Consider the following 27,190-nt stretch of genomic DNA (forward strand, 5'->3'; position numbering starts at 1 on the left):
CCTGCTGACCCCTTCCAGAAACCCTGTCACTGTCATACAGGGCCCCACCGTTCACTCCGCAAACCTGCGGGTGGCCACGTTGCACGGCGGGGTGGGGGGGGGCAGGCTCCTGGGAGGTGACGCTAGCTTCCCAGAGAACTCCATGGGGATTGAGAGAATCGCTGTCGGTCAGGATCCCGCCACCTTAAGTCCCGTGCGCCTGTGTGGAGACAAGGCCGAGAGCCCTTCGCTTAAGACCCAGCGCCTCTCCTGCACCCTGTGCCCTGCCACCCCGCCCCCAGGCTTCCCGCAGAAAATACCCCAGGATGATGGCTGCCGCCCCTCGGTGGGTTCTAGCCTCGGTGCGCACATAGTAGGAGTTGTTGTCTTGAGCTGTACGTGGTTGGGGGAGACAGAACAGCAGCCTAGTGGGGGGGGGGGTGACCCTCACTCTGATGGCAAAGGCAACTGTGGGGCAAACACAGGTGGGGGCGGTCCCTGGTGAGGGATGCCGAGCCCAGGCAGAGGGAGGAGCAGTCAGAGGCGGCTTTCCTGGAGGTGGTGATACGGATCTGGCCATGACTAACGTCCGGACAGTCCTGGAAACCTTTTTACTTTGAGGGGATCACAGTCCCTGTTTGGTGAAGCCAGCGTTTCTCAGCCTGGGTGTGGCTGGCATCGCAGGCAGGATGGGGGGCAGCACGCTGGCCCCCACCCCAGGACACCAGCAGCAGCTCCCTGAGCTGTGTCGCCGGAGCCCCCGGGGGTTTGGGCCGCGTCGGGGAGGCTCTGGTTTGTGTCCTCAGCAAGCTCCCCCGGGGGCAGCGCCCCGAGCTTCCAGGGCGAGAAGCTTCTCACTGCTCGGCCGCGTACTCTGGCGCCTGCCCGGGACCATCCCGCCCTCGCCAGAGGCACCTGCCTGTCTCACTGTCTGCGGCTGCCACATGGCTGCCCACGCTTGAGTGCATAGAAAGGCACAGGTCAGGTGCCGGCCGCGTGGAGGAAGCTTCCAGAAAGAACAGAGGCGCCGCCCTCCGGAAGTTCTCATCGCCAGCGCTCTCGGGACCCCGGAGTGGCTGGGGTCCGGGGGCAGGGGCGTTCTTGCTGACACCTGTCGTGTCTCTCGCCTTCTCTCCTCAGTGCACGCACGGGAGTGACTAACGGGGTCTTTGGGAAGGGCTGAAAGCGTCCCCTCGCTCCTCCGCGGCCTTTTCCTCTTCTTTAGTTCAAGGCTGGACCCGGGCCCAGGCTGAGGTGCTAAGGAGCAGCCCGGGGATGGCCCCAGCCCAGGGTGCCTGTGGCCTCGGGGAGGTGGGACGTGGGATGTGGGGGAGCGGGATCTGCCCTTGGCCTTGCCACGCCCCCATGCACGGCCCCCCCCCGCCCTGGCTTCTGTTCTGGAGGGGACACACACAGAGTTGGGCGAGTGTGGTGGCGGCTGTGTGCCCGGCTGGTCTGGGAGGCGGCCCCTTCGCAGCCAGCCTGGCCCTCCCTCGGGCTCGGCTCGTTTGGAGCCAGCAGCAGCGCCTGGGGGCTGAGCAAGTGCTGGAGTCCCGGGGCTCCCGAGGGCTGAGGTCCGGGCCGAGTCCCCGGCCGCGGGCCCGCTGAGAGAAGGCGGCTGAGGCTTCCTTAGAGGCAAAGAGACGGTGTGAACGTGGCTGGGAAGCTCTGGGCTCAGGTGCAAAGGCTGACGGCTCCCTGGGGACCCCAGACCCAACCTGGAGGGGCCACAGGCCAGGGTGGCCGCTGCTGGGACACAAAGCCAGCTGGAGCCGGCTGGGCAGCAGGGCTGCGGGGGTGGGGGCAGGAGCAATGGGCCGTGCCTCCCGCAGGGCTGGGGGGTGGCAGTCCTGGCTCCCGGAACACCCCGTGCCCCTCTTTGGTCTGCCTTTCGTTGTCGAAGTCAGGTTGTTTCCCACACTAAGGGCATCCACTGGGAGGTGTGTGTGTGTAATGATTTTCAAAAACTTCTGCGAGGAGGGCCCTGCTGCCTCCAGCCGTCCTGCGTGACGAACGCGCCGTGTGAGACCATCCATGGCCCGGCTCAGTCTCTGGTTCCACAGGCACACGTGTGTGTGTGTGCATTTTGCATGTGTGTGTATTTTGCGTATTTTGTGTATATGCATTTTGCCTGTGTTAGTGTGTGTGTTTTGTGTGTCTATGCACTTTGTGTGTGTGTGTTTTGTGTGTTTGCATTTTGCATGTATGTTAGTGTTTTGTGTATATGCATTTTGCCTGTGTTAGTGTGTTTTTGTGTGTTTTGTGTGTCTATGCACTTTGTGTGTGTTTTGTGTATTTGCATGTTGCATGTATGTTGGTGAGTGTTTTGTGTATATGCATTTTGCCTGTTAGTGTGTTTTGTGTGTATATGCACTTTGCACGTGTGTGTGTGTGTGTGTGTGTGTCTCTGTGATCATGCCCGTGAGTCCCAGGTCCCACCGCGAGACTCAGCCTGCACCCTCACCTCCCGGTCTTCCTGCCCTGCTCTGTGGATGAAGCAGAGGAGCTCAGGGCAGGGGTGAGGCTGGGAACCGGCCGGGCAGGATGTTGGGGTGCCTGAGCCCCGCCCCTCCCCGCTTCTCTGGGTCCTCCCTGGACTCCTCCCTCTGCCACACGAGTCTTCCCACCGAGGAGGGCACTGAAGCTGTGGCCCCTTCTCAGGCCCCGGGACCAACAGCGGGAGCGCCCTGGGCAGCCCAGCCTGGGGGGAGCAAACTCATTGAGCTGGCGTGCCGATGGCCGCATTCCTTCCTGGGGTTTTCCATCCCTACTGCCGTTTTTTTTTTTTTTTAAGATGTATTCATTTATTTGAAAGGCAGTTACACACAGGGAGAGACAGAGGGAAATCTGCCATCTATCTGCCAGCTCATTCCCCATGTGGCTGATTCAAAGCCAGGAGCCAGGAGCTTCTTCTGGGTCTCCCATGTGGGTGCAGGGCCCAAGCACTTGGGCCATCCTCCGCTGCTTTCCCAGGCCACAGCAGAGAGCTGGATGGGAAGTGGAGCAGCCGGGACTTGAACCAACGCCCATATGGGATGCCAGCACTGCAGGCGGCGGCTTTACCTGCTACGCCACAGCTCCAGCAGTGTTCACCCCGCCCCAGTGTCCAGTGTGCCTCCTCCAAGACCACTGTCCCAGACATCACCTCAGATGACCGTGGGCGGAACAGGGCAGGTCCTTCCCTCGATTACCCCTGCCGTGGGCGTGGCCCCTGGTGGCCCTCCTGCAGGAAGTCCCGCCCTGGCCGTCACTGTTGTTGACAGCCCCGAGGCCTGGCGGTGATGGTGGTCAGAGGTGAAGCTTGTGTCCCTGGCCTGGAGATCACATCCCGGAGCCCGGCTTGGGGACGTGGGGGGATGGGCCCCTGGTGAGGGGAGGTGCGATCCAGGCCTTGTGGCCGTCTTTCCGTCTGCCTCCGTGTCTGCAAATGCCCCTCCCCCCAGGCCAGGGACGCTGAATTCAGGGCCACCCGAGTCAGTCTCATCTCAAGGGCCTTCACTCCATCACGCTCAAAAAGCCAATTTCCAATCAAGTTCATGTGCAGAGGTTCAGGGGACGCAGTCATCAGCTCCCCTGGGTGGGAGGAGCCGGGGAACCCGGGCCTGGGGACGAAACAGGCAGAGGCGTGGAGCTCCTGGCAGCTGCGCACGGCCGAGCAAGGGGCCCTGGGTGCGGCAGGGTGCAGAGCTGGCCGGCTCACGTGCTGGGTTTGAACTTGGTCCTGAAGACAGTGGGGAGCCCCTGGAGGGCCTTACCAGGGTCAGCGTCTCACTGGACTCTCCCCACGCCCCCTGGCGGTCGGCATCGTGGCCCAAGAGCAGAGCACTGGGCAACTGGCAGGGGCGGGATTCAACTCCAGGCCTCGTCCACCCCCACTGTGGGAATCCAGATGCAGCAGGGCGTTGTGTGTCCATGGAAAGCAGGGTGGGGTTGGGATACCCAGGAGGGCGGAAGCTTGCCGGGACCAGGTGCCAGGCCTGCGGTCCACCCGAGAACTGGGCTGGGGGACACCATACTGCTCCTCTGAGACCCACCTGCTTGGCCACAGCCACTGGGCCAGCAATAGGCCACCTCGCTCGGCTGAGCCAATCCCATCTCCCTCCCCAGGGTGTTCTCTTGAGGTTTCATTCATTCATTCATTTGTATGCCAGAGCAAGCCACGCAGCCTGGCCCAGGGCAAAGCCTGCACCTGTCGGCAGGAGCAAGGCAGCCCGACCGCCAAGGCCGCCGTGGGGTGCAGCGAGGTCCTGACCGTGAAGCCCCTCCCAGGGGCCCTGGCACACAGGAAGCGTGGGGCTAACGTTCGGGCCCCGGGGAACGCATGAACAAAGCAGTTGCAGCTCGCAGCTGCGGGGAGGCCCCTGCTTGCCCAGGAGAGAAGCCAGCAGGCCCCCTAAGCCATCCCAGCCACTCTCCCTGTGCTGGGGCTCGAGGCAGCCCCCCGTGCTCCCCAGTAGTCGGCCACCCCCAGGCTTTGGTTTGGGCTGGTGCACATTGGTTTCTGTTATTTGCAACCGAAACAATGCAAAGCACTAAGTCAAAGCAAGACAATCAAAAGTCACCTTGACCGAGCGTGTTCGGCAAGCCGGAGGCACCGTGCGATGTGTGGCAACCACCTCGGCCAAGCTGCCGGGGAATTCCTGCCCCCTCCCGGTTCCCACGCACGTCGAAACTCGGCAGGCCCAGGCCTCCTCCGGGGCCTCCCTGTGACGGCCCGGAGTGTCGGTGACCCGGGAGCTCTCTCAGCCCACCCGCCCCGTGACCCGCACCCGCCTCCTGCTCCCGGAGGGGAGGCTTCCGGCAAGTTCCACGCTCAGCCAGGGAACTCGCCGAACAGGTGCCTTGTGCCCGGGCAGGGAGGGGCAGCCCAGCCTGGAGAGGCCTGGAGGACGTGGGGCTGAGTGGAGGCGGAGCGGGCGATGGCTCCACTGGGGAGGGCCCAGCCCAGCACCACGTGAGCCGCTCGGGCTGGAAGCTGTGTCCTGACCACTGCTGGCAGAAAGAACTGACCTCCATCCCGCGGGTGCCAGGCGGGGGAGCCGGGAGTTTGTTTTCTGCACGAAATAAGGTTTATGGCGAACGTTTTCAAACACAGAGGGTGGAGAGTGTGCGACGCATCCTTGTCCTCGTCACTGTCATTCCATCTGACCCCTGCTGTCTACAGGGGGCACTGGAGATGCGACAGCAAGCCCCCGCCCCACAGTGCCACCTGCACCTGCCTCAGATCACGCCTCCCGCGGACGGGAGCCGCCCGTCCACTTGTTTATTCGACCCACAAGGGTCATGGAGGCAGGACCGCTGGTTGGCAACGCTGGGGTCGGGACCCCCACACCCAGTGTCTGGGGAGGGGGCAGCCCAGGCCTGTTCTTCCCTGGAGGTCAAAGTCTCTAGAGCAGCGGTTCCCAGAGCGGGGTCCTGGGACCAGTACGTTCCCGTCACCAGGGAACCCACACAAAATGCAGGTTCCCAGGCCATCATTGTCGCACAGCCAGTCCACCTGCCACTTAGGACGCCGGCACCCCCAGAGGACCTGGTACCCACAATGGGGTCCAGTCCCGGCTCCGCAGCTTCCCTCCGGCTTCCTGCCAATGCAGGCGGCAGATGGTGGTTCAAGTGATGGGAGTCCCGCCACCCACACGGGAGACCTGGATGGAGCTCCTGGTTCCTGGCTTCCGCCTGGCCCAGTCCTGGCTGTTGCAGGCATTTGGGGAGTGAACCGGCTGTCTCTTTCTCTCCCAAAGTTCTGATCCCGGCTCCACTTTGAGAGCTGCTGCTGCAGAGACAGGCGGACCGCGCAGGCCTGGCCCCTCCCCTGAGGGCGCCGAGAGGCTGGCCTTGAGCAGCATCGTCTTCCGTCTTCCGGTTGGGAGCCGTCAGCCAGGTGGCCCCCGAGCCCAAGTCCCCTCCTGCACAAAATGTGCAGAGCACAGCACCGGCCCTGCAGCCGGCAGCTGAGGCAGAGGCGCAGCGTGGCGGGCTCCTGGGGGCGCAGCTGGTGCTGTGCAAGGATTCGCATAGCAAACAGGGCCCGGGCACGTGGCCTAAACTATCAGGGGACCCTCGACGGGAGGTCCCAGCTGGTCCCAGGAGTCTGGTGCGCAGGAGAGGGGCTGGGAGAGACGGGGACGGTCGGTCACACAGCAGCCGCTTCTGCAGCTTTAGGGAGTGCAGGGCAGAGAGGGTCAAAGGGCGCCCTGGGCTCGGGGGTTTGGAAGGGCAGGGGGAGCCCCCTCCCGGGCAGGTGGGGAGGCTGCAGGGCTGCACTGCCCCCAAGGCAAGGAGCTCACTGTTGCCCCCGGTGACACCCCGGGCCGTCTCCAGGGACCTGCCCCCAGTGTCCCAGAGAGACGCTGAGAGGGGCTCTGGGCTCGCTTCCGGAAGGCCCCGCCCCCCGGCAGGAGCCACAGGGATGGGGGCCTGGCCCCAGCAGGCAGAGGGCCCAGCAGGCCGGGGTGGCTCTGAGCACGCCCCAGAGCCGCAGCCACCTCCATCTGGTTGGCTCCCAGCCAGGAAGGGAGAGTCACATACGGGGATGTCTCGGCGACACAGGCTCTCTATGACGGCAGCATCAGCAGTGACAGAGACCCGGGGCCTCTGAGGGGACAGGGCCACAGCCCACGCAGTGACACCCAGAGGTGGCTGCGTCACAGACCCAGGAGGAAGTCACAGTTCCAGATGCATCCCAGTCAGCCGGCTCTGCGCCCAGCACCCCACCCCCACCCCGACCCCACCCCGTGCCTGGCAGGAGCACAAGGCTTGCTGGTGGGAGGGTGGTGGGAGGTGGTCTGTACCAGTGCAGCGTGATGGTGGGCAGCTGGGTCCTGTATCAGACGCAGGGCCACCGAGCCCGGCTTCTCCTCTCCCTCAGCTGTGGGCTGTGGGCTATGGTCAGCTTACTCAACTCTGTGCCCAGATTCTGTCCCAGGTCAGGTTCCTGGAAGCGGACTCTAGACAAAGACTCGTGTGTGCAAGTCCCGAAGGAAGTGCCCCCAGCAGAAACCGGAGAGGGCACCCAGGGGGCGGGCCGAGGAGCAGCCTGGCCCACAGGGACTTGGCAGGACCAGCTGCACCCGGGGCCGGCGCGCCTATCCCGGGGCGGGGGGGGGCTTTCCAGGAGCTTCGGGGCTTGCAGAGCCCAGCCTGGCTTCCGAGCGCTGTGGGTGCTGGGGACGGGAGGGGGCCTGCAGCACTTGGGGGGGGGGTGGTGTCAGTTGGGAGTAAGGGTCTAAGGGCACCTGACCGGGTTGTCGGCCTCGACGTTGTCTCCCAGCGACTGTGGACACCGCGTGCACAGCAGGGGTCGGGAGGACGGAGGGCAAAAGCCAGGGTGGAGCCTGGTGCCCGCTGGTGCTGCTGCCCTGGGCGCTCCCCGTCTGCTCTCTGCCGGCTGTCACCAAATCCGTGTGCACTGCATGAGCCAGGCCCACTGGTCAGACAGGGTCCCCGTGCCACGCCCTCAGGGCCCGCTCTGTCGCTCAGAGCTCTCTGTAGGTGCAGCCTGGCTGGTGAGCATCACAGCAGGGGCCGGCGCTGTGGTGTAGCCGGTAAAGCTGCCACCTGCAACACCAGCATCCCATACGGGCGCCAGTTCGAGTCCGGCTGTTCCACTCCCGATCCGGCTCTCTGCTAATGCGCCTGCGAAAAGCAGCAGAGGATGGCCCGGTGCTTGGGTGAAGCTCCTGGCCCCTGGCGTCGCCTGGCTGCTGCAGCCACCGGGGCAGGGAACCAGTGGATGGAAGATACCCCACCCTCTGGTAAAACTTTCAAATAAATCTTAGAAAAAAAAAGTCACAGCAGACTCCACGGGGGCAGAGCGGACTCTGCACAGGCAGCGGTGGCGCCCGGTCCTGCCGCCCTGGTGCCTGGATGTGGCCGTTGTCCCCGTCCTGGCACTCATTCGTTTGTTCCCTTAACCGCACGTGCAGGCGCTCTCGCAGGTGCGGGAATGGAGCAGGAACCCAGCAGGCAGAGCCCCCTCCCCGCCCCCTCAGGGAGCCACAGCGGAGGTAGGGGGCAGGCAGGGAAGCTGCAGGGAGAGCAGTGCCAGGAGTGCAGCGCGACAGCGCAACAGGCAGGCACCGATTCTCTGCAGCTTTGGCTCTGGGGTAACCACAGAGTCCCAGGGACCCCCAGGGGTTAGGTCCTGGGTGCGTCGCCATCACTGTAGCTGCAGGAAGTTCATGGAAAACACAGAAGTATGAATTTATTTGGGCGAAAGATTTCTGAAATTCACACAAAGCTCTTTTTTTTTTTTTTTTTAAGATTCATTTATTTTGCAGCCAGCGCTGCGGCTCACTAGGCTAATCCTCTGCCTTGTGGCGCCGACACACCGGGTTCTAGTCCCGGTCGGGGCGCCGGATTCTGTCCCAGTTGCCCCTCTTCCAGGCCAGCTCTCTGCTGTGGCCAGGGAGTGCAGTGGAGGATGGCCCAAGTGCTTGGGCCCTGCACCGCACGGGAGACCAGGAGAAGCACCTGGCTCCTGGCTTCAGATCAGCGTGGTGCGCCGGCCGCAGCGGCCATTGGAGGGTGAACCAACGGCAAAGGAAGACCTTTCTTTCTGTCTCTCTCTCTCACTGTCCACTCTGCCTGTCAAAAAAAAAAAAAAAAAAAAGATTTATTTATTTTGCTTCAAAGTCAGAGTTACACAGAGAGAGGAGGAGAGCGGTCTTCCATCCCGCTGGTTCACTCCCCAGTTGGCCACAATGGCTGGAGCTGCGCCGATCTGAAGCCAGCAGCCAGGAGCTTCTTCCGGGTCTCCCAGGTGGGTGCAGGGGTCCAAGCACTTGGGCCATCTTCAACTGCCTTCCCAGGCCATAGCAAAGAGCTGGATCAGAAGTGGAGCAGCTGGGACTCGAACCGGTGTCCTTATGGGACTGCAGGCGGCAGCTTTACCCACCACCACAGTGCCTGCCCCAACAAAGCTCTTTCTTAACGAGGGTTTTCCGTGAGCTGTTTGAGCGCCCTGGTACAAAGACTGTTTTTCCAAATCCAGTTGCCGTGTCAGTTTCTGTGGGTCAGGGCGTGGGCGCACCCTCGGCACCCCCTGCCCAACCCTGATTTGTCACAGCCTGTGTCACCCTCTGGGGGGTGAGACCACGAGGCGGGGCAGAGTTCGTGGTGTCCCCAGCTCTCTCCACTGCCACACGGCAGGGCCTGTGAACATATCTGTGTGTGGAAGGCATCGTAGTGAGACGGATTCAGCTGGCTCTTGGGGTGCCTGTGCCCCTACTGGACAGCTGGTTCAAGTCCCAGCTACGTGGCTTCCAACCCAGCGCCTGCTAATGTGCCCGGGAGGCAGCAGTTAATGGCCCAAGGGCTCGGGTGCCTGCACCCAAGTGTGGTGACCAGATGAGGGTCCTTGGCCCCCGGGTTTGGCATGGCCTAGCTCTGGCTACTGCAGGCATCTGGGGAGTGAACTGGCCAATGGGAGATCTCTCTTTCTCTCCCCCTCTCCCCCTCCCTCTCTTCCTCTCTCCCTCCCTCCCTCCCTCCCCCCTCTCTCTTCCTTTCTCCCTCCCTCTTTCTCTCTCCCTTTCTCCCTCTCTCTCTCTCCCTCTCTCCCTTCCTCTCTCCCTCCCTCTTTCCCCGTCTCCCTCCCTCCCCCTCTCTCTCTTCCTCTCTCCCTCCCTCTCACCCTCCATCCCTCCCTCTCTCTCTCTCCCTCTCTCCCTCTCTCCCTTTCTCCCTCCCTCTCTCCCTCTCTCCCTCCCTCTCTCCCCTCCTCTCCCTCTCTCCTTCCCTCTCCCCCTCCATCCCTCCCTCCCTCTCCCCCTCCATCCCTCCCTCCCTCTCTCCCTCTCTCCCTCCCTCTCACCCTCTCCCCCTCCCTCTCTTCCTCTCTTCCTCCTTCCCTCCCTCCCCCCCTCTCTTCCTCTCTCCTTCCCTCTCCCCCTCCCTCTCTCTCCCTCTCTCCCTCCCTCCTTCTCTCTCTCCCTCCCTCCCTCTCTCTCTCTCCCTCTTTCCCTTCCTCTCTCCCTCTCTACCTCACCCTCCCTCTCTCCCCCCTTTCTCCCTCTCTCCCTATCTCCCTCTCCCTCCCTCTCTCCCCCCTTTCTCCCTCCCTCCCTCTCTCCCTCTCCCTCCCTCTCTCCCCCCTCTCCCTCCCTCCCCCTCCTTCTCTCCCTCCCTCCCTCTCTCCCTCTCTCCCTCTCCCTCCCTTTCTCCCTTCCTCTCTGACTCTCCCTCTCCCTCCCTCTCTCCCCCCTCTCCCTCCCTCCCCCTCCCTCTCTCCCTCCCTCCCTCCCTCCCTCTCTCCCTCTCTCCCTCTCCCTCCCTTTCTCCCTCCCTCTCTGACTCTCCCTCTCTCTCCATCACTCCACCTTTCAAATAAATAAGTAAATCTTTTAACAATGAAATGGTCTTACCTCTTCAAGTCCCAACGACTTCATCTATAAAATGATTTTATTACTGCCGTGCGCACAGGCGTCACAAAGCGGAAGACAGCCCTGAGGGCTCACGCATGGAGCCTAATATTGAACAATTCTGCATGGAATGCACTCTGGTCCACTCTGCCCCTTCAAGAGTGGGTGCTGTCGGTGCCAACCCTGTAACGTGCGAGTGGCATTTCTCCCCAGGCCAATGTCAGGTCCCCGGAGGCTGTATCACGCTTCCCAGCAGGCTGTGTGGAGGGAGGTGGCTTATGGGTAAGGAGATGACTGCTTTCCTACAGAGAGCAAATGGGCGGGAACAGCCTGACCTCGCTGCTCAGGGGTGCAGAGCAAACGTTGCAAGACGGGCGGATGCTTCAGGCTGGGACTCGCCCTGCACCCACCTCTGCCGCGTCCCAGAGACCCCGGCTCTGGAACGCTCTGGGCTGAAGGCAGAAACCACTCCTGAGGCCAGCGGGGATGGGCAGGACCCAAAGAAGAACCGAGCTGAGACAGCGTGCGGAGAGCAAACACGAGTGGCAGGTGTCAGCGCTGGGCAGGTGGGCCCCACCCAGCAACAGAACCTGCTCCCCACACGAGGGCTCGAGTAGCTGAAGCGAACGACTTAGAAGGTGGAGAAAACAAAAAGGAGAATGAAAACCACAGAGCCCCTCAGACCTGTGAGAGGAAGCCCCACGAGGGGGCTCTGCTTCAGAACGGCTTTGCATTTTCCTGTTCGAACTCTGAAGGGGATGTCTGTGCTGAAATCAAAGTTACAGGAAACGAGGAAAAACGGACAGGAAAGCAAGGACGCCGAGGCATTCTGAGCCCTGCATCAGATCAAGGAGTCAAAAAGAAACAAGGATGTGAACTGCGTGACTCGAGAACGGACACGGAACCAGCCGACAAAGAACGCGCCTCACAGAGAATTCACCAGCTGTCCTGGCGCCGTGGCGATGGCGACACGAATCGCACACACACCGTCACGAAGGCTCAGTAAAGAAGGCACAGGGCCGGCCTGCTGCTCCCGCGCCCCAAAGCCAACACTTGACCCCGCTCAGCTGCGTCCAATCACAAGCCCGCCCTCAGCTGCTTTCTCTGGGGTCCTCTCGGGTTTCCTTCATCCCGGCAGGCCCAGAACCCACCATCCTCCAACACCTCTGTGCTGGAGCCGAGAACGGGGTGGTGGACCCCAGAGGCAGGGCCTGTGAGGAAAGGCATCTGCCCCCCCGCCCCCCGCACAGCTCCTGGACGCCGCCCGCCTGGAGGAACCTCTCCCACCGCCATGCAGACGCGTGGCCTTCTCCGTGGACAAAGTTCTTCCCTGCGGCCAGCGCTATCTTCCGTCTCCCAGGACCGGGGGAGGGACCTGAGACACCGAGTTCCCAGGGATGCGTTGGTAGCAATGGGGGCTCTGCCTGACGACCTGCCAGGCCAGGCGCTGCTTCCCGGAGCTGCCACGCACCGACCCACTAGCTCAGCCTGCACAAAGGGACATGAGGCTTGGTTCCGGAAGCTTCTCAGACTCTGGGCCAGGAGGCCGCACCCATGGCCGTGCTGTCCTCTGGCTTCTGCTCAGAGCCGTTTTGCCCACTGATGCCTCAGCTCCCTCTCCACCTGACCACTCTCCCCTCGTGCCCGTCACGCTGGGACAGTGGGACTCCTGCTATTTTATTTTATTTTATTTCCTTCAGAGACTGAACTCCCATCTGCTGGTTCAGCCCCCAAATGCCCCCAGCGGCCAGAGCAAGGCTGCGATGGGAGCGGGGACTCCCGGGCACCTGCTGCCTCCCACGGTGCCCATGAGCAGGAGGGTGGAGCCAGGGGCACGGCCAGGACTCAGCCTAGGACACGCCTGAGTGGTGGCACAGTCCCGTCCGGTTCCTCAATGCCGGTCCCCACCTGTGTAAATCGTCTGTTCTCAAACTCCCCTCCAGTCGCTCCACCGGGGGCGCCCTTTCCCGCCGGGACTCTGACACCCCCACATCACAGTGAGCAAGCCCAGGTGGAGGAGGGCAGAGAGGTGGAAAAGACCAGGTCAGGAATCAAACCTGGACTGAGCTTTGCCCTGGGCCTGGAGAAGCCGGGGCAGCGGCCATGCAGGCTGGGGGGGGGGGGTCCTCTGATCCCTTTGTTTATTTTAAAGATTTTATTTATTTATTTGAGAGGTAGAGTTATAGACAGCGAAAGGGACAGAGAGAAAGGTCTTCCATCTGCTGGTTCCCTCCGAAGCCAAGAGCCAGGAGCTTCTTCTGGGTCTCCCACGTGGATGCAGGGGCCAAGCACTTGGGTCATCTTCAGCTTTCCCAGGCCACAGCAGGCAGTTGGATCGGAAGTGGAGCAGCCGGGACTCGAACTGGCAGCTATGTGGTATGGCAGCACTGCAGGTGGAGGATTAACCTACTGGGCCACAGGGCCAGTCCCTCTAATGATGCAGGGGAGACTCGCAGGGGCCCAGGAGCTTCCCCGAGGCTTGAGTGGGGCTGGGGGGCCCTGCTGGGGCAGCTCAGGCGCCCATGGAGCCACAGCCTCTCCGGGGTTCCGGCAAACTGCCCCTGCAGAGGGGGAAGCCACGGCCTCTCCCACAGCGCCCTGCGTCGGGGCCTGGGTTCTAACCCCGCCCCTCTCCAGCAAAGCCCTCAGCCTCCCCTACACGCCCACGCGGGGCCGGATCCAGCCCACCTGCAATCACTCAGGCACTCTGGGAGCCCTCAGCCCAGACCCCGCCGCGCTCCACGCCCTGCCAGACACTGGACCCCTCCCATTTTCACAGCAAGGTGGCCTCCCGCGGAGGAGACCACGCCCAGGTCAAGGCCGCCCCTCCCTGGAGGGGGGGGGCTCAGCCTTCTCCCTGGGGGGAGGAGGCTGCCCCGGGTGCAAAGCACCAGGCAAGGGTCTGACCCGCTCACACCGGGCGCACTGCGCTCACAGAGCCGGGAGAACTTGTAAAATCCATCTCCCCGCCCCGGGGCCCAGGGGCTCGAGGCAGGGAGGGCCCAGGGGTCGCAGTTCAAACCCGCGTTTGGAGGCCCTGCCCCACCCAGGTGAGTCCTGCGATCTGGCGACTCCAGCCCACAGCCCAAGCTCTGAGCCCACGCAGCCGCCCCAGGGCCTCCTTCCTCGGCCGCCGCCGCCCGCAGGACCTGGGGTCCTCGGAGAGGGGGCGGGGCGGGGCGGGGCCAGGTGCGCGGCGCCCCGCCTCGGGGGCGGGGTCTCACCTGCGGCGGGCAGGTAGGTGGCTGCCTGGTAACCCGGCCTGGCCCGGGAGGCGCGCGCAGGCAGCCCCGCCGCGCTAGCGACCGAGGGACGCAGCAGGGCGGCCGCGAGCCCGAAGGAGGCCGTGGAGGTGCCCCCGGCCGCTCGCCATGGCCGACAGACGCTTCTCCAAGTTCCTGCAGAAACTCCCGTTCTTGGGCGCCGACCGCAAGTACCAGGTGCTGGAGAGGAGCGAGGAGGAGGCTTTGGTGAGTCCGGGCGGCCCCTGCCCTCCACCGTAATCCCCCAGGACCTCACCTGATCGGCCTGGGCGCGCCCCCCTGCCCGCAGAGCTGCAGGAGCTCGGATGTCCGCTGGCGCCGCGTTTAACCCTCGCTTACAGACGGGAAACTGAGGCCGGAAGCGGCGCTGGCTGGACGCTCCTTGGGCGGCCGGTAAGTGCCTGGCTGGGGATTTAGCCTGTTTCCCTGGCTGCAGCGGAGGTGAGAAAAACAGGGTTGCTCCAGCCTCTTGGGGTAGTAGCAGGAATCAAGGCTGGAGTCGAGGGGCCGTCAGCTTGGCTGCCCGCATCACCAGTGCGTGTTGAAAACCCATGCCGAGTAGTGGCCTGGGACGGCCGGGCAGGGCCCTCAGGAGTAAACCAGCAGGATTCCAGAGCCAGGAGTCTATCAGGGACAAGGAGAGGACGCCGACAGAACAGCCGCCCTGTTGCTCTGGGGAGCAGCCCGGGCAGGGGTGACCCCACCGCGTCCTCCCCCGCTTATTAACTCCGTCAGCACACAAGGGCAGGACGCCCCTTCTGCAGGGGCTCCGGCCCGAAGGGGGATCGCAGATAAATCAGTGGTTCACAAATGCACTGGTTGAGGTTGGGTCCTGGGGTTGCTCTGGGGACATGGCGCCCTGCCCCCTGCCGTGGCCCCTTGAGCAGCGAGGGCAAACTTTTTAGACTTGGGTTTTGTTTTTTTAAAATGCAAAACAAAAAGCCATTCAGAAAGACTTAGATTCTTGTTCTCACAGAGAACAGCAACAGTTGCCACACTTGAGTTGCATGGTTGGTAAATACTTGTCCCTGGAAGCAAGAGTGTTTTCTAAGTCGAGAGTTGGGGGTCGGGGCAGCAGGCGGCGGGCGCGTGGCACTCGCAGGTCCCAGGCCCTGTCTGTGTCGGCAGCGCCGTGTGTGACCACGCAGGGGCTGCAGCCGGCGTGGGTCGGGGGAGACCGGGGCACTGCCGCTGCTCTGCCCTCTACCCAGTGTTTGAAGTGACTTGGCCACCACCGGTCACCCTTCCTGCTTTGCCTGTTTTTTTTTTTTTTTTTTCCTCTTTCCATCTCTGGAGTTGTGCATCAGGCTGGATACTTTATAGTCGCTCCAGATGTGTCGTTGGTACAGCCAGGTTGTAGGCAGGTGCGCCGCTCAGGTGTGAGGGTGGCGGAACCGGTGGTCTGCCGTCGGCACAGGTGGAGCTCATTCCTGCAGCCTTCCCGGAGCGCTCTGAAGGTCTGAGATCTCCACCTGTCTGCAGGTACGCTCTTCCACCTGGCTGAGACATTCCCAGCAGCCCCCTGGAGGGCCAAGCAAGCCTTGGGCTGTGTGATGACTTAGTGTGGGAGGACGGCAGAATCAAGGTGTGCAGTCCTCAAGCCCAGGTGAATGTGGGGAGGGGGCAGCCCAGAGGGGCACCTGCTCCTGCCCGGTCAGCCCTCAGCCCAAACCCTTCCTTTGCATCCTCTGATTTGAGTCCTTTTAAAAACTGTTTCTGGAAAGTTCTAAAGAGAGGCAGTGTTGGAGGAGGGAGCTTCCCACCCACTTGCCCGGGGGGCCAGGCATGGCAGGCGGTATTCTGGAGAACTCTGGCTTATCTCACAGGGGAGCGTCGTTGGCCTTGTCTGAGAAGTGCGGGGCGGGGGCTCGCAGGTGGGGCTGCTTCCGTTAGCTCAGTGAGGGTTGGCGGCCAGGTGCTGAGGATACAGGAGTGTGTACCAAACAAAGTTCACTGGCAGCTAACAGTCATCAACAGGACACAGGTAGTTTTTTTTAAGGTTTATTTAATTTGAAAGGCAGAGTTATTTATAGAAGGGGAGAGACTGAAAGATCCGACTGCTGGTTCACTCCCCAAATGGCTGCGATGGTTGGAGCTGGGCCAGGCTGAAGCCGGGAGCCAGGAGCTCCATCTGGTTCTCTCACGTGGGTGGCAGAGGTCCAAGTGCTTGGGCCGTCCTCTGCTGCCTCTCCAGGGGCGGTGACACAGAGCGGGGTCAGAGCAGAATGAGCAGGACTTGAGCCAGCGCTCTGCTACTGGGCGCCAGAGTCACAGGTGGCAGCTTAGCCCGCTGGGCCACGTCACTGGCCCGGAGACATTTAATATGTGACATGGTGGTCTTCAGTGTGACACAGAATGAAGACCAGAGTGACCAGGCAGGAGACAGGCGGCCGGGGTGCAGATGGGCTGGCCCCCGAGGGCTCAGTGGGCATGCAGAGCTGGGGTACAGCAAGGATGCTGTCAAGAGTGGCAGATGAGGCAACAGGCAGGGGTCGGCAGAGAGCTCTAGGCAGACAGAGTGAGGTATGGGGGCTGCGGAGGTGGCCACAGCAGCTACTTCCCGAGTGTGGCTTAGCCGGGTGCTCCGAGCTCAGGGTCTCGGGAGGTTGCAGCCGGGTGATGCACTGGGGCTGTGGTCTCACCTGAAGGCTCGGGGGTGGGAGGGGACAGGTGCACCTGCAGCTTCACTCTGGGGGGTGCCCACAGGCCTGGGTCTCCGGCTGCGTGGGGGGTCTCTGCAGGGTGAACCATCCCAGAGAGACCCCGAGAGAGCTTGCCAGGGAAGACGGGGTGCCACGGGGTTTGAGTCCCCATCCCACGCAGTTGTCCATCAAAGCGGGGAGGCAGCCGACGCAAAGCCCACTCAGGGACCTCGGAGATCGGGCAGCATGCTCCGAGCCACCTGCTGGGGTCAGGCATGGAAAAGTGCAGCATTGGATGGTGGTCTGAGGGCTAGACACAGACGTGACCAAAAGGACGTGTCCAGTGTCGGGAGAGTCAGAGCGCTGCTTTACTTCCCAGGTGCCTGCGACAGCCAGGGCTGGGCCAGGCTGAAGTCACAGAAGTCGGAGCCTGGGTCCCCGGTGTGGGTAGCAGGAACCTGGCCGCCCGAGCCGCACCACTGCTCCCTGGGTCCTGCGTCGGCATAGACGGAGCCCAGGCAGCAGGGTATGGGACGTGGGCACGCAGCTGGCATCTCAACAGCCTACACGCTGGCTTCCTGAAGCAAGGATTTTCAAACTGGGAACGAGGCATTGGAAGAAGAACCGCCAGCGAGTACCTGTCGCTAGCGAAGGCGTCTCCACACCACAGGCTCCTGTGTGGGTCCTGTTCGCGTCCTACGCGTTTGTGGTCACCCAGTCGCGGCCCCCGGCGCGTTCCCGGAGGGTGTGGTTTATGAGAGTCCAGTGGACGGCCTGGGCTGCCCAGGTGCGAATTCTGGTTCTGCCACCTGCCAGCTGGGAGGCTGCGGGCGCTTCCTTGGTTTTCCCACACCTCTGTGTGCTCATCTGTACAATGGGCAGTGTGTGTGTGCCCAGGAGGTGGAGGCAGTGGGATGGACAGGTCGCGGGTGTGTGGAGCACGCGGCGCCTGGTCTCGGCCGTCCGTGCCCCTGGGTGGTCAGTGAGGAGCCTGTGCGCAGCATGGAGGTGGTGACGCTGTGGACATGCACGCGAGGACCCAGCCTGTGGCTTGGACTCCAGTGCTTTCCTGCCGGAAGCCATCGCACACGTGGCAGAGTCGAGGGGCTGCCCGGATTCCGCTGTTACCTTGCCCCCGCTGGCTTTGTGAGCCGCAGCATGAAGCAGGAGCCGGGGCTAGGAGTCTTCACAGCGTGCAAGGGAAAATTCCAGAAAGACGTCCTTTGTCAGCCACGCTTTTATTCTGGGAATACGTATTCCCACAGCGCCCGGTGCAGGAGGAGCCCTCGGCTGGCTCACTCCACAGACGCCCGCCAGGGCCGGGGCTGGGCCAGGCCGAAGATGGGCCCAGGAACTCCGTGCGGGTCTCCCAGTGGGTGACAGGGACCCAACCACTTGGGCCTAGCAGAGAACTGGATCGGAAGAGGAGCAGCCGGGACTTGAACCGGCGCCCACGTGGGATGCCGGCACCGCAGCCAGTGGCTTTATTCACTACACCACAGCTCTGGCCCCATAAGTGTGATTTTTTTTTTTTTTTTTAATTAAGAATCCAGCCCTGCCTAGTTTTCTGACCTTGGGTCATGTGCTGGGCTCTGTGGCCGCAGCCGGTGTTCAAGTGGTGGCTGCAGGGCTCGGGAGCAAGGCGGCCCCTTCTCGAAGCTCACCGAGAGCTCGGCAGTGCCAGCAGGCGCCGGCTGAGGCCCGGGGCCCATTTAAGCCAGCCCGGGAGGGGTCACTGCGGGGCAGTCCGTGGCTGGGGGGACGCCAAGGTCTTCCTTCCCGGGTTCTGTGCCCCTCCCTGTGGGCCAGGCCTCTGACCTTCAGGGACTTGGGCTGGTTCTTGGTTTAGAGCAGCCGCCTGCAGGGGCTCTGGGGACGTGTGACAGGGTTGCAGCAAGCTCCCAGGTGCACCTGCTGCTCTCCTGTCTGCCAGACCCTCCTGCAGGCACGGGAGAGTGTGCTGAGCACCCATCCTGCTGGGTGGAGCTTGCTGTCTGGGGGGGAGGCACACGTCCGCCATGTAATTAGCCCTGTGAGTTACAGTCACACACTGACGTAAGCCCCGTGTCGGAGAGGAGCTGTGCTCAGCCTGGGTTGGGGGACTGCTGGGTGACGGCCAGGTGCAGTCCGGGAAGCCTCCCTGGACGAGGTGGCAGGGCTTCGGAGAAGCGAGAGCCACTCAGCTGCAGCAGCTCCTGTGTTCGTTTTTGTGTTCTCCCTCAGTCACGTTTCACACATGCCCCGGAGCCCGCGGCAGGTTTCGGCAAGGATGAGCTGGCCGCCTCCCCTTGGCTCTGGGCGGCGCCCGTCTCCTGGGGGAATCTGTCGTCCCTTGGCAGTGCCCTGTCTGCACAGTTGCAGCCCCTCCCCCGGGCCCAGCAGAGCAGGCGTGGTGCCCCCCGCCACCGCCGGACCCTGCATCGCGCAAGGATTCCGTGCTTTTGGCGCGCTGAATTTGCTTCCGCTTCTGTCCTCGGCGTGTGTCGACTTTCCCAGAAACAGCCAGTAGTAAGTGCGCAGTACAGCGTTCCTCCTCCTGCCCCCAGCCTTGGACCCCGTTTTTTGTTTTGTTTTTCTTTTCCTGCTTGGCTGAGGTCCTGTTTGCGTCCTACACACTTGTGGTCACCCGGTCGTGGCCCCCGGCGCGTTCCCAGCCCCCTTCCTCTGCACCTTCCCGGAGGGTGTGGTTTATGAGAGTCCAGTGGACGGCCCGGGCTGCCCAGGTGCGAATTCTGGTTCTGCCACCTGCCAGCTGGGAGGCCGCGGGCACTTCCTTGGTTTTCCCACACCTCTGTGTGCTCATCTGTACAATGGGCAGTGTGTGTGTGCCCAGGAGGCGGAGGTGGTGGGATGGACAGGTCGCGGGTGTGTGGAGCACGCGGCACCTGGTCTCGGCCGTCCGTGCCCCTGGGTGGTCAGCGAGGATCCTGTGCACAGCTGGCCCCTGTGGGCCGTGTGGATCCAGCGCGTTCTTGAGTGGCTGCCTTGACGCTCCGTGCGTGTTCACCGCGGACAGGTTCAGGTGGCTCCTGTGTGAATCCTAGAGCTGTGTCCCAGCGGCCCTCTAGGGCGGACGGCGTCCTCGTGGATCCGTGAGATCCCCGGGAGGGCCGCGGCCTGGGGCGTTCAGGCCCTCGTGCACAGCTCCGCCGGGGCTCGGCCGGTCTGCTGAGTGCGCTCCCCCCTCGCTGCTGTTTGCTCGCTGTTGAAGTTGCAGTTAGCACTGTGCCACGTGCGTCTCCTACAGATAACTGCCTCCGCCTTGCTTATTGTTCATTTGCGTCTCTGTGGAAGGCAGGGGCGCGGAGAGGCGCAGAGAGCGCGTCCATCCACGGTGCACTCCCCAGATACCCGAGCAGCCGGGGCTGGGCCAGGCCGGCGCCAGGAGCGGGCCTGAGTCTGGGTCTCCGGTGTGGGTGGCAGGGACCCGCGTACTTGAGCCGTCGCCTGCTGTCCCCCCACGATGCACCTTTAAGAGAGCCAGGATTTGACCCAGGCACTGCCGCGGGCTGCGTGGCCGTCCCAGGAAGCAGCCTCCACGCAGTCCCCAGGCTCCTCCCTCCTGGCCTCGGGAGGGGCAGCCGGGAGCCTGCAGCCGGCACAGCACAAGGGCCCGACTCCAGGAGCACAGGGGTGGTGCTCCCTGGAGCTGCTGTCCCTGTCACCCTGAGCTCGGCTCAGGGACCCTCTGCTCCCCGCCCCCAGACCAAGCCCCGCTGCTGCCCAGCTCCATCTGAGAGGCGGCAAGGTGGACCATGGAGATAGCACCGCCCCACCTTGGAATCCTAAAGCTCTCAGCTCTCGGGCCTCAGTTTGTGCATCCAAGGAAATGGGCACAGCACCTGTCGAGTCAGGTTTTGGGTCAGATCGAGGAGCCGACGTCCACGGGAGGAGGAGCAGCGTGCCTGGGCCGTGTCTGGCGCTCAGCGAATACGGATGGAGCCTGCACGTAGCCGCGACCCTGAGAAAGGGTGCAGTGGAACCGCCTGGGAGAGCCTCACTCCACGCCGCCCCCAGCTGCTCGCGCTGCGCCGTCGGCGTGTTGGCGGCACCTGCTCTGTCACCCTGGGTGCTTCTGCATCTGGCTGGAGCTCAGGACAGCCCTTCCCAGCCGCAGCAGGGACCCCCACATCGAGAAAACAGTGCCCCCACCAATGTCACCATCACCCACGGCCTCCACTCAGAAGTCGCCCTCTGCCGGCTGCGGCCGCAATCAGGACACCCCGGCCTCTGGCACTCACGTGCCCCTTCTCCCTGTCTGTGGAGCCCCCAGCATTTTGGGGAACCCAGGCTCACAATTTACAGATGGTCCCTCTGCTTGTTTTGGGCCCAGGCTTCCTTCGGCTGCCGGGAACCTGGCGAAGTGACACCGTGTCCCCCCTGGGTGTCCTGGCGGGGCCCGGGGGCTGTCCTTGACCATGGAGCGTTGCTGCTGTGCTGGGAGGGGGAGCTTTCTTCTCCCTCCTATCACTGATTCGTTCTTCAGTGAACACGCGGCGTCCTGCTGCGGAGGTGTGTGGAGCTCCATGGCACCTGTGCTGACGCTGCTGCTCCGGTCGTCCCCTGCCACACGGGCAGCCTCTGAGCTGGCGCCGGCGTCCTGTTGGGTCCCGGCACCTGGGAGCACCCCCCAGCCTCGTCCCGTACTTTCCCTGCGGCCTCCCCAGGCAGGATCACCGGCAGAGCCGCATTCCCAAGCCAGGCGCTGGCGCTGGGTGTGCTCCTGGCTCCTGGGGTGCCATGGCTCCAGGCCCCTCGGGCCGGGGTGTGCACGCTGCGAGGTCTCCCCTGGGCCTGGTATCCGCCCCCCTCTGTGTGGGGATCTCTGGATTCCAGCGCAGTGACCCCCAGTGTCCCTAGCGTCCCATGTGGCTCCCTACACCGGCTGTGTGGCTCCAGGGTGTTTCCTTCTCGCCCAGCCCCCGTGAGCACCCAGGCTCCTGACTGCCAGCTGCCGCGGCCCCCACCCCGCCCAGCTGTCTGCTCTTGGCCCTGCCTGCCCGGGCCGCCCTGAATCACGCCCACACCCCGTGGACGGCTCTGTGCCCTGCCGTGCTTCTTTGTTCTGTGGTCACACGGCCGCACACATGGGGTCTTCGGAAAGTTCGTGGACTAAGTGGGCTCTGCGGAACTGTCCGTGGGTTTTAAAAATGTTGCACCCAAATAAACTTACCTCGTTTTTCCATTTTCCTGTGAACTTTTTAAAGTGCCCTTGTACACACACACAGACATACATGCATACACACATACTTAAACACAGACACACACAAAGACACACATGTACACACAGACACCCACTGACACATACGCACACACATGCACACAAATGCAGACACAGGAACACATGCGCACAGAGACACACAGACACTCACAGACCTGCACACGCAGACACCCCCAGGTGTGATTTCAGGGACTGGACAATGGCTTTGAAGCCCCCAGGCCTGAGGCTGGAGCCGTAGGTCCTCCTCCCAGCGCCCCTAGGGCCCAGACACAGGACCGCCCAAGGGCACACGGCTGGGATGGGGGCGTGGAGCAGAACCAGGGCCCAGCACCAGCGGACTGGGCCCGTGACGCCCTCTGTCTCCCAACACCTGCCTTTCGGATTTTCCTTTCGCATTTCAGAAACGCTGGGCGGGAATAGCACTGTGGTGCGGCAGGGTTAGCCGCTGCGCGGGGCGTCCGTGCCCTGGATCGGAAGTGCTGGTTCCGTTAGCTGGGAAGGTTTCATCGCCTGATGTTGTCGGGCGGGGTGACCTGTGTGGCGCTGAGCAGAGAGGATTCCCCCGCGAGCACTCCCTGGGGAGGCTGAGGCCGCCGTGAAGTCCCAGGTGCGGGCGGGGCTGCGTCCGAGGTGGGCGGGTCGTCCCCTGGCCCCCGGACACACACGGGCCGATTTCTGACTTCCTGCCTGGCAGCCCACGAGCCAGCTGCCCCTCCCAGTGCAGCTTCCTGCCAGTGCACATCCTGGGAGGCCCTGTGTGGCCGCCCGGGCTCTTGGGTCTCTGCCACCCACGCGGAGACCTGGACGGAGTTCCCGGCTGCTGGCTTGGCTGGCCCAGTGTTGGGCCATCTGGGGAGTGAACCAGTGGATGGAAGATATTTCTCTCTCTCTCTCTCTCTCTCTGCCTCTGTCTCTGTCTCTCTCTAACTCTTTCCAATCAATCAATCAGTCTTCAGAAAACCAAGCCCCACCGGGGGAGCCCCCTGACCACGTGCCCGTTCTTCCCCCTGCCTGCCCGTGGGGTCTTCAGCTGTCGGTGGGTGTGAATCCCCCAGGCCCCCACTGTGCTCGGAGCCGCAGTCCCCCCCACAGTGCCCTCCCAGCTCCCTGAACCCCGCTGCATTCTGGGCCTTTGGGGCTCCCTCCCTGGAGGATTGTCCTCCTCCGGACCAGTCCGCCGTGGTCCCCTTGGTCGGGACGCCGCTCCCCTTCCACGCTGGCCCGGCCCCAGCCTTGGCCAGGGCGGGGTCTCCCTGTGGCTCAGCAGCTCAGGCTCAGGATCCAGGCAGGCATCGCGTGGCTTCTCCCGCGGTCTCTGTCCTCAGCCACGCAGCTGCCGGCTGCCCAGTTTCTGGTGGGTGCTGCTCGAAGTGCACCTTGCCCCGGCGAGCGCGGCCACTGCCCTCCCTGTCGTGTTGCTTGTCCATTTGCTGGCCACAGTGGTCTCTTGTTTGTGATCCTGCCAGTGGGCTAACGGCCACACAGTGTCCACTGTCCCAGAACACGCGTGTGCCCCACGAGCCGGTGGGTCCACTCTGGGTAGGTATTGGCCTCACATCTGCTACAGGGCTGCACGGCACTGGCCATGGCCAAGGCCGACTGGCCACAGCCTCGGGCCAGCTGTGTGCGGACAGCTCACAGCACGTCGTGCAGCAGGTGCGGGATGCTAGGTGGCGAGGACGGATGGTGAAGTGTGGTCGCTCGTGTTTGAGACGTGAGTCTCCCTGAGGTGACACTGATCAGGTGGAACCAGACCCGAGCGTACGCACGCGCAACTTCACTCGTGCCGGCTCCTGTGCCGGGCAGACGGATCCGTGAGGGCAGAGTGGCAGTGACAGGGAGAGGCCACGCCGGAGTCAAAAGTCCTCTGGTTGGTGGCCACGCAGTGTCCACGGATGTCGCCGGGGACACACTCGGACATGTGCGCGTGTGTAGGTGGTTCCACGTATGAACGTGTTCCACGCAGGTGCAGAGAAAGCTTTCCCGCTCGCTCAGGGCAGCACGGCGCCCCGTGAATCCACGCCCCCTTTTGCAGTGGGCATGGGTATTCCCGGTGACTGCAATGGACGGCCTCAACAGATGGCTGCCGCAGCCAGCTCAGCTAGAAGTCGCTAGAACCGAGCGTTTGCAACTTGGGTGGCGGCAGATGGCCCGCAGCTGGGGTGGGGGTTACGGAGCAGGGGAGCCACCCCGGGAGGAAGGTGGAGTGGGGGCCTGAGGCCTCGGAAGAGCTCGTCTCCTGTTTAGGGTGCGTGTTCCTGCCTTCCGGCAGGTCCGAGTTACCGGCCGTTCCCTTTCCAGGAACTCCTGGTCCAAAGCCTCACTGACGATGTAGTTATTTAGAAAGACAGAGATCTCGCGCCTGCTGGTTCAGTCCCCCGATGCCGGCGGCCGCCGGGAGCCAGGAACTCCATCCAGGTCTTCCGTGTGGGCGGCGGGGACCCAGGTACTTCTGTCACCGCCGCCTCCTGGCGTGCGCATGACCAGGAAGCTGGGTCAGAGGTAGAGTCGGGACTTGAACCCGGGGACTCCGCTATGGGCTGCAGCCTGTGTCTTAACTGCTGCGCCCAACACCCAGCCCTGCCCGTTTCTTAAAAAGATGAGCTGGTAGCATTGTTCCGTCGTCGCGTGAAAGCCCTCGTTTATTTGGGACGTCCCCCGAGCACCCCCTATGGGGGCCGCAGGGGTTCTCCCGCTGTGGCTTTATCTGTGGACCCCACAGCCGGGGCCTCCTACCCCGCCTCAGCCGACCCCGTGCCATTTCAGGCTGTTGTCACCCTGTCTTGCCCTCCACGGCGTCTGGCTTCTGTCTTGCATTCAAAGTCCCTTCTCGCTCTAGACTTTGTTCAAACGTAGTCCGTGGTTCTAGAACCTCTGGTTTCTAGCGCGCTCTGTTCTTGGCAGAGACCTGCTGGTGGGATTTGCTGACGTGGGCGGGGCTGTGTCTGCTCCCCCAGGCAGCAGGCGCAGTTCTTGGCACAGGGGGAGGGGTTGTTTGGGGTGTGGGGGGATGGAGTGAACCAACATGGGGTTCGCTTCTGTGCAAGGGGGCCCTGCAGGCTTGGTCTGCACGTCTCTCCCAGGCCAGGCACCCTCAGCTCAGCTCTGGGTGAGCCTAATGCACACTCGCAGCTTCTTCAACTCCCGATGGCCGGGCCTAGCTCCTGGGCTTGTCTGGGAAGAAGCCGTAGCAGGTGCGTTTTTCCAAGAGGCCAGCAGCGGTGTTGGCTGCACGGGAACCCCTGGAGAACAGGCTAGAACAGGTCCCGGCCCCCTCGGGGCCTCTGACATGTGAGGACCATTTGTGGCCCGAGGATCTGCATTTCTGGACTCTTCTGGGCAGTGCTGGTCCGAGGACCACACTCCGAGACCCACCGGGCTGGGGTGACAGCAGACAGCTGGGAGGCCGTCCGTGGGGGGAGGGAGGGAGCAGGTGTACTGGTGGCCCTGGTCACCTGCGTTCTCAAACCTTCCCTCCTACGTGAAGGACACCAGGTTGCGCTTGTGTCGCTTTGAGTCTGGCATTGACCTGACCATGGCGCCTGCCGTTCCTAGAAAGTTCTAGGGAGGTCGGCGCTGCGTGGTCCACGCGGCCCCTGGCTTCCTCGCCGCCTCGTGTGCCCTGAAACCCGGGGCGTGCGGAGGTCTCAGGCGGGCGTGGTGGTGCTGCCTGCATCTCTCCTTGGTCTTGCCGGCAGGCCTGGCCTGCGCCCCTCCGGGTGCCCACCCAGTGCTGCCCTCAGCTGCTGGCTGCCTGCTCCTGGGGCCCCTGTGCTCTGAGCCGGGCCCCCCTCCCCTGGGGTTTGCTGCACCTGCTGGGGGTTCTGTTGCTTCAGATCACAAGGAGCAGCTTCCCAGAACACGTGAGTCGCACGCCACCTTGCACACTCCCGTGCCCCAGGAACCCGGTCGTTACCTGGAGTGCAGGGCACCTGTGTGTTTGCTCTTCAGGCCCCCAGGGGTCTCTGTGCTGGAGGACGAGGACCCCTCCCCTTAGCCACCCAAGCCTCTCAGCTCCTTGGCACATGTCTGGGGCTGGAGCGCCCCGGGCCCCCTCACCCCTGGGGCGTCTGTTGATCCTGGGAATGGGCCCCCCCCCCGCCGTGGTCTGGACTCCCAGAGGCAGGGGAGTGGCCCCATTGATGCTTTCTTCTTGCATTTTTTCAGTTGTGGTAAAACACGCGTAATAAAACCGAGCACTTGAGCCACTTCTAAGAGTTTCCAGGCACCGAGGACTTGCACCGCCGGCCTCTCGGGGGCGTCCACCTTCCCCGGCTGAAGCCTGCCTCCTGCAATGCTGATGCCTCCCCTCTGCCAACCCCTGGGGTCCCCCAGCCCCCTTGGTGTCTGGGGGCCTGGCCCTCACGGCACCTCCGGTAAGGGGGGTCCCGGAGGCCTGGGCTCGTGCTGAGGTGGTCACTTCACTTGGCCTGAGGTCACCTTCAGGTCCATCCATGCGGCGGCCTCTTCCCGTTCAGGGCTGTGTAGTATTCCGCCGCGCGTGCACTACGCGTGTTGCCTATCCATTCATCCGTGCACGGCTTTCTCTACAAAGCTGAAACGTAGAGAAGTTATTTGCAAATGCAGATCAAGGGAGGTTTTTAGAAAGGGTGTGCACACTTTCCCGCAGGCGCGTGGAGGTTTGGCGACACACCAAGGATACAAAGACTCTGGTGTCTTTAGGACTCGGTGGGAGGCCCACCCTCGGGGAACAGCCGGGGGGGGGGGCATGGGTCCCCAGCATGACCAGGCTGGAGGGTGGCTGGTGCTGCCTGGGTCTGCCTCCTTGTGGCTGCTGGTACTTTCTGGAACGTTTCCTGAACGCGCCTGCCGTGTGCAAGCTATAGGCACGCAGCCGCTTTTCTCTTAATCCTGAAACACCTGGGAGGCTGGGCTGCCGTGCCTGGCCCCAGCAGGATGGAGCCCAGGTCTGTGGCCCTGGCCCCTGGGCTCCTGGGCTCGCGCGCTGCACCTTCCTGCTCTGGAGTCTGAGCACGGCTCTCCCTCTCCCGTGACGGCACCCTCTCCCCGTGACGGCAGCCGAGGCTGGAGGCCTGGCCCAGCCGGCGCTGACTCCCCCTGGGTCTGCACCTCAACACGCACCAGGTCTCTCGGTCTGAGGTGGGCATCGCTGTCGCCACACGGGCATGCAGGTGGTGTGGCTGGGCTGGCTCTGGGCGGCGCTGGGGAGGGTGGGCTGAGGCCTGTGTGCGGAGTTTGTGGGGTGGCCGTGCTGAGAGCAATGGCGGGCCCTCCAGGGGGTTTCAGGCATGCATGTACGCATGTGCACACGTGCATGTGTGTTCATGTTACATGTGTGATGTGTGTATGCAAGTGTGCGTGTGCATACATGTGCCTTGTGTGTGCATGTGTGTGTGCGTGCTGGGGGGGGGCTGGCCCTACCTGTCTCAGACTTGGGTGTAGTCGTGCCCAGATGGGAGGCCCCGACCGTGAACCCCTCGGCGCTGGGCTGTCCCGGTGCCGTTTGTGGCCTTGGTCTGTGGTGTGAGCCACCGTCCAGTGCCGTATTGGAACAAGGGAGCCGGATCGTGGAAATGGGAAAAGGAGATCTGACTGTGTCCTGTGCTTCCTCCTTAAGTTGACAAAGCGTGTGGTGGCGTTGATTGAGGGAGCGCCCAGCAGACGGGATGGGCGAGCCTGGGGAGTGACCTGGGAGGGCGTGGGCACAGGGGGACCCAGCCTCGGGGGCAGCGGTGAGCAGAG

The 27,190-nt window shown here is 63.3% G+C and overlaps 1 protein-coding gene across 3 annotated transcripts in view; it reads left to right on the top strand.

Annotated features, from left to right (window-relative positions):
- The first annotated feature begins 13,674 nt into the window (after positions 1-13,674).
- ATP2C2 (ATPase secretory pathway Ca2+ transporting 2) overlaps positions 13,675-27,190 on the top strand; it is a 55,058-nt gene continuing 41,542 nt past the window's right edge. For all 3 annotated transcript variants that reach the window (XR_007920058.2, XM_051847332.2, XM_051847333.2), the window contains exon 1: positions 13,675-13,810. Coding sequence is in view for 2 of the 3 variants with exons in the window: in XM_051847332.2 (XP_051703292.2) it covers positions 13,712-13,810 (99 nt within the window). In the remaining variant the exon portion in view is untranslated. The remainder of the gene's footprint in view (positions 13,811-27,190) is intronic.

The sequence above is a fragment of the Oryctolagus cuniculus genome, chromosome 18 (assembly GCF_964237555.1).
Source record: "Oryctolagus cuniculus chromosome 18, mOryCun1.1, whole genome shotgun sequence".
Classification (NCBI taxonomy): domain Eukaryota; kingdom Metazoa; phylum Chordata; class Mammalia; order Lagomorpha; family Leporidae; genus Oryctolagus; species Oryctolagus cuniculus.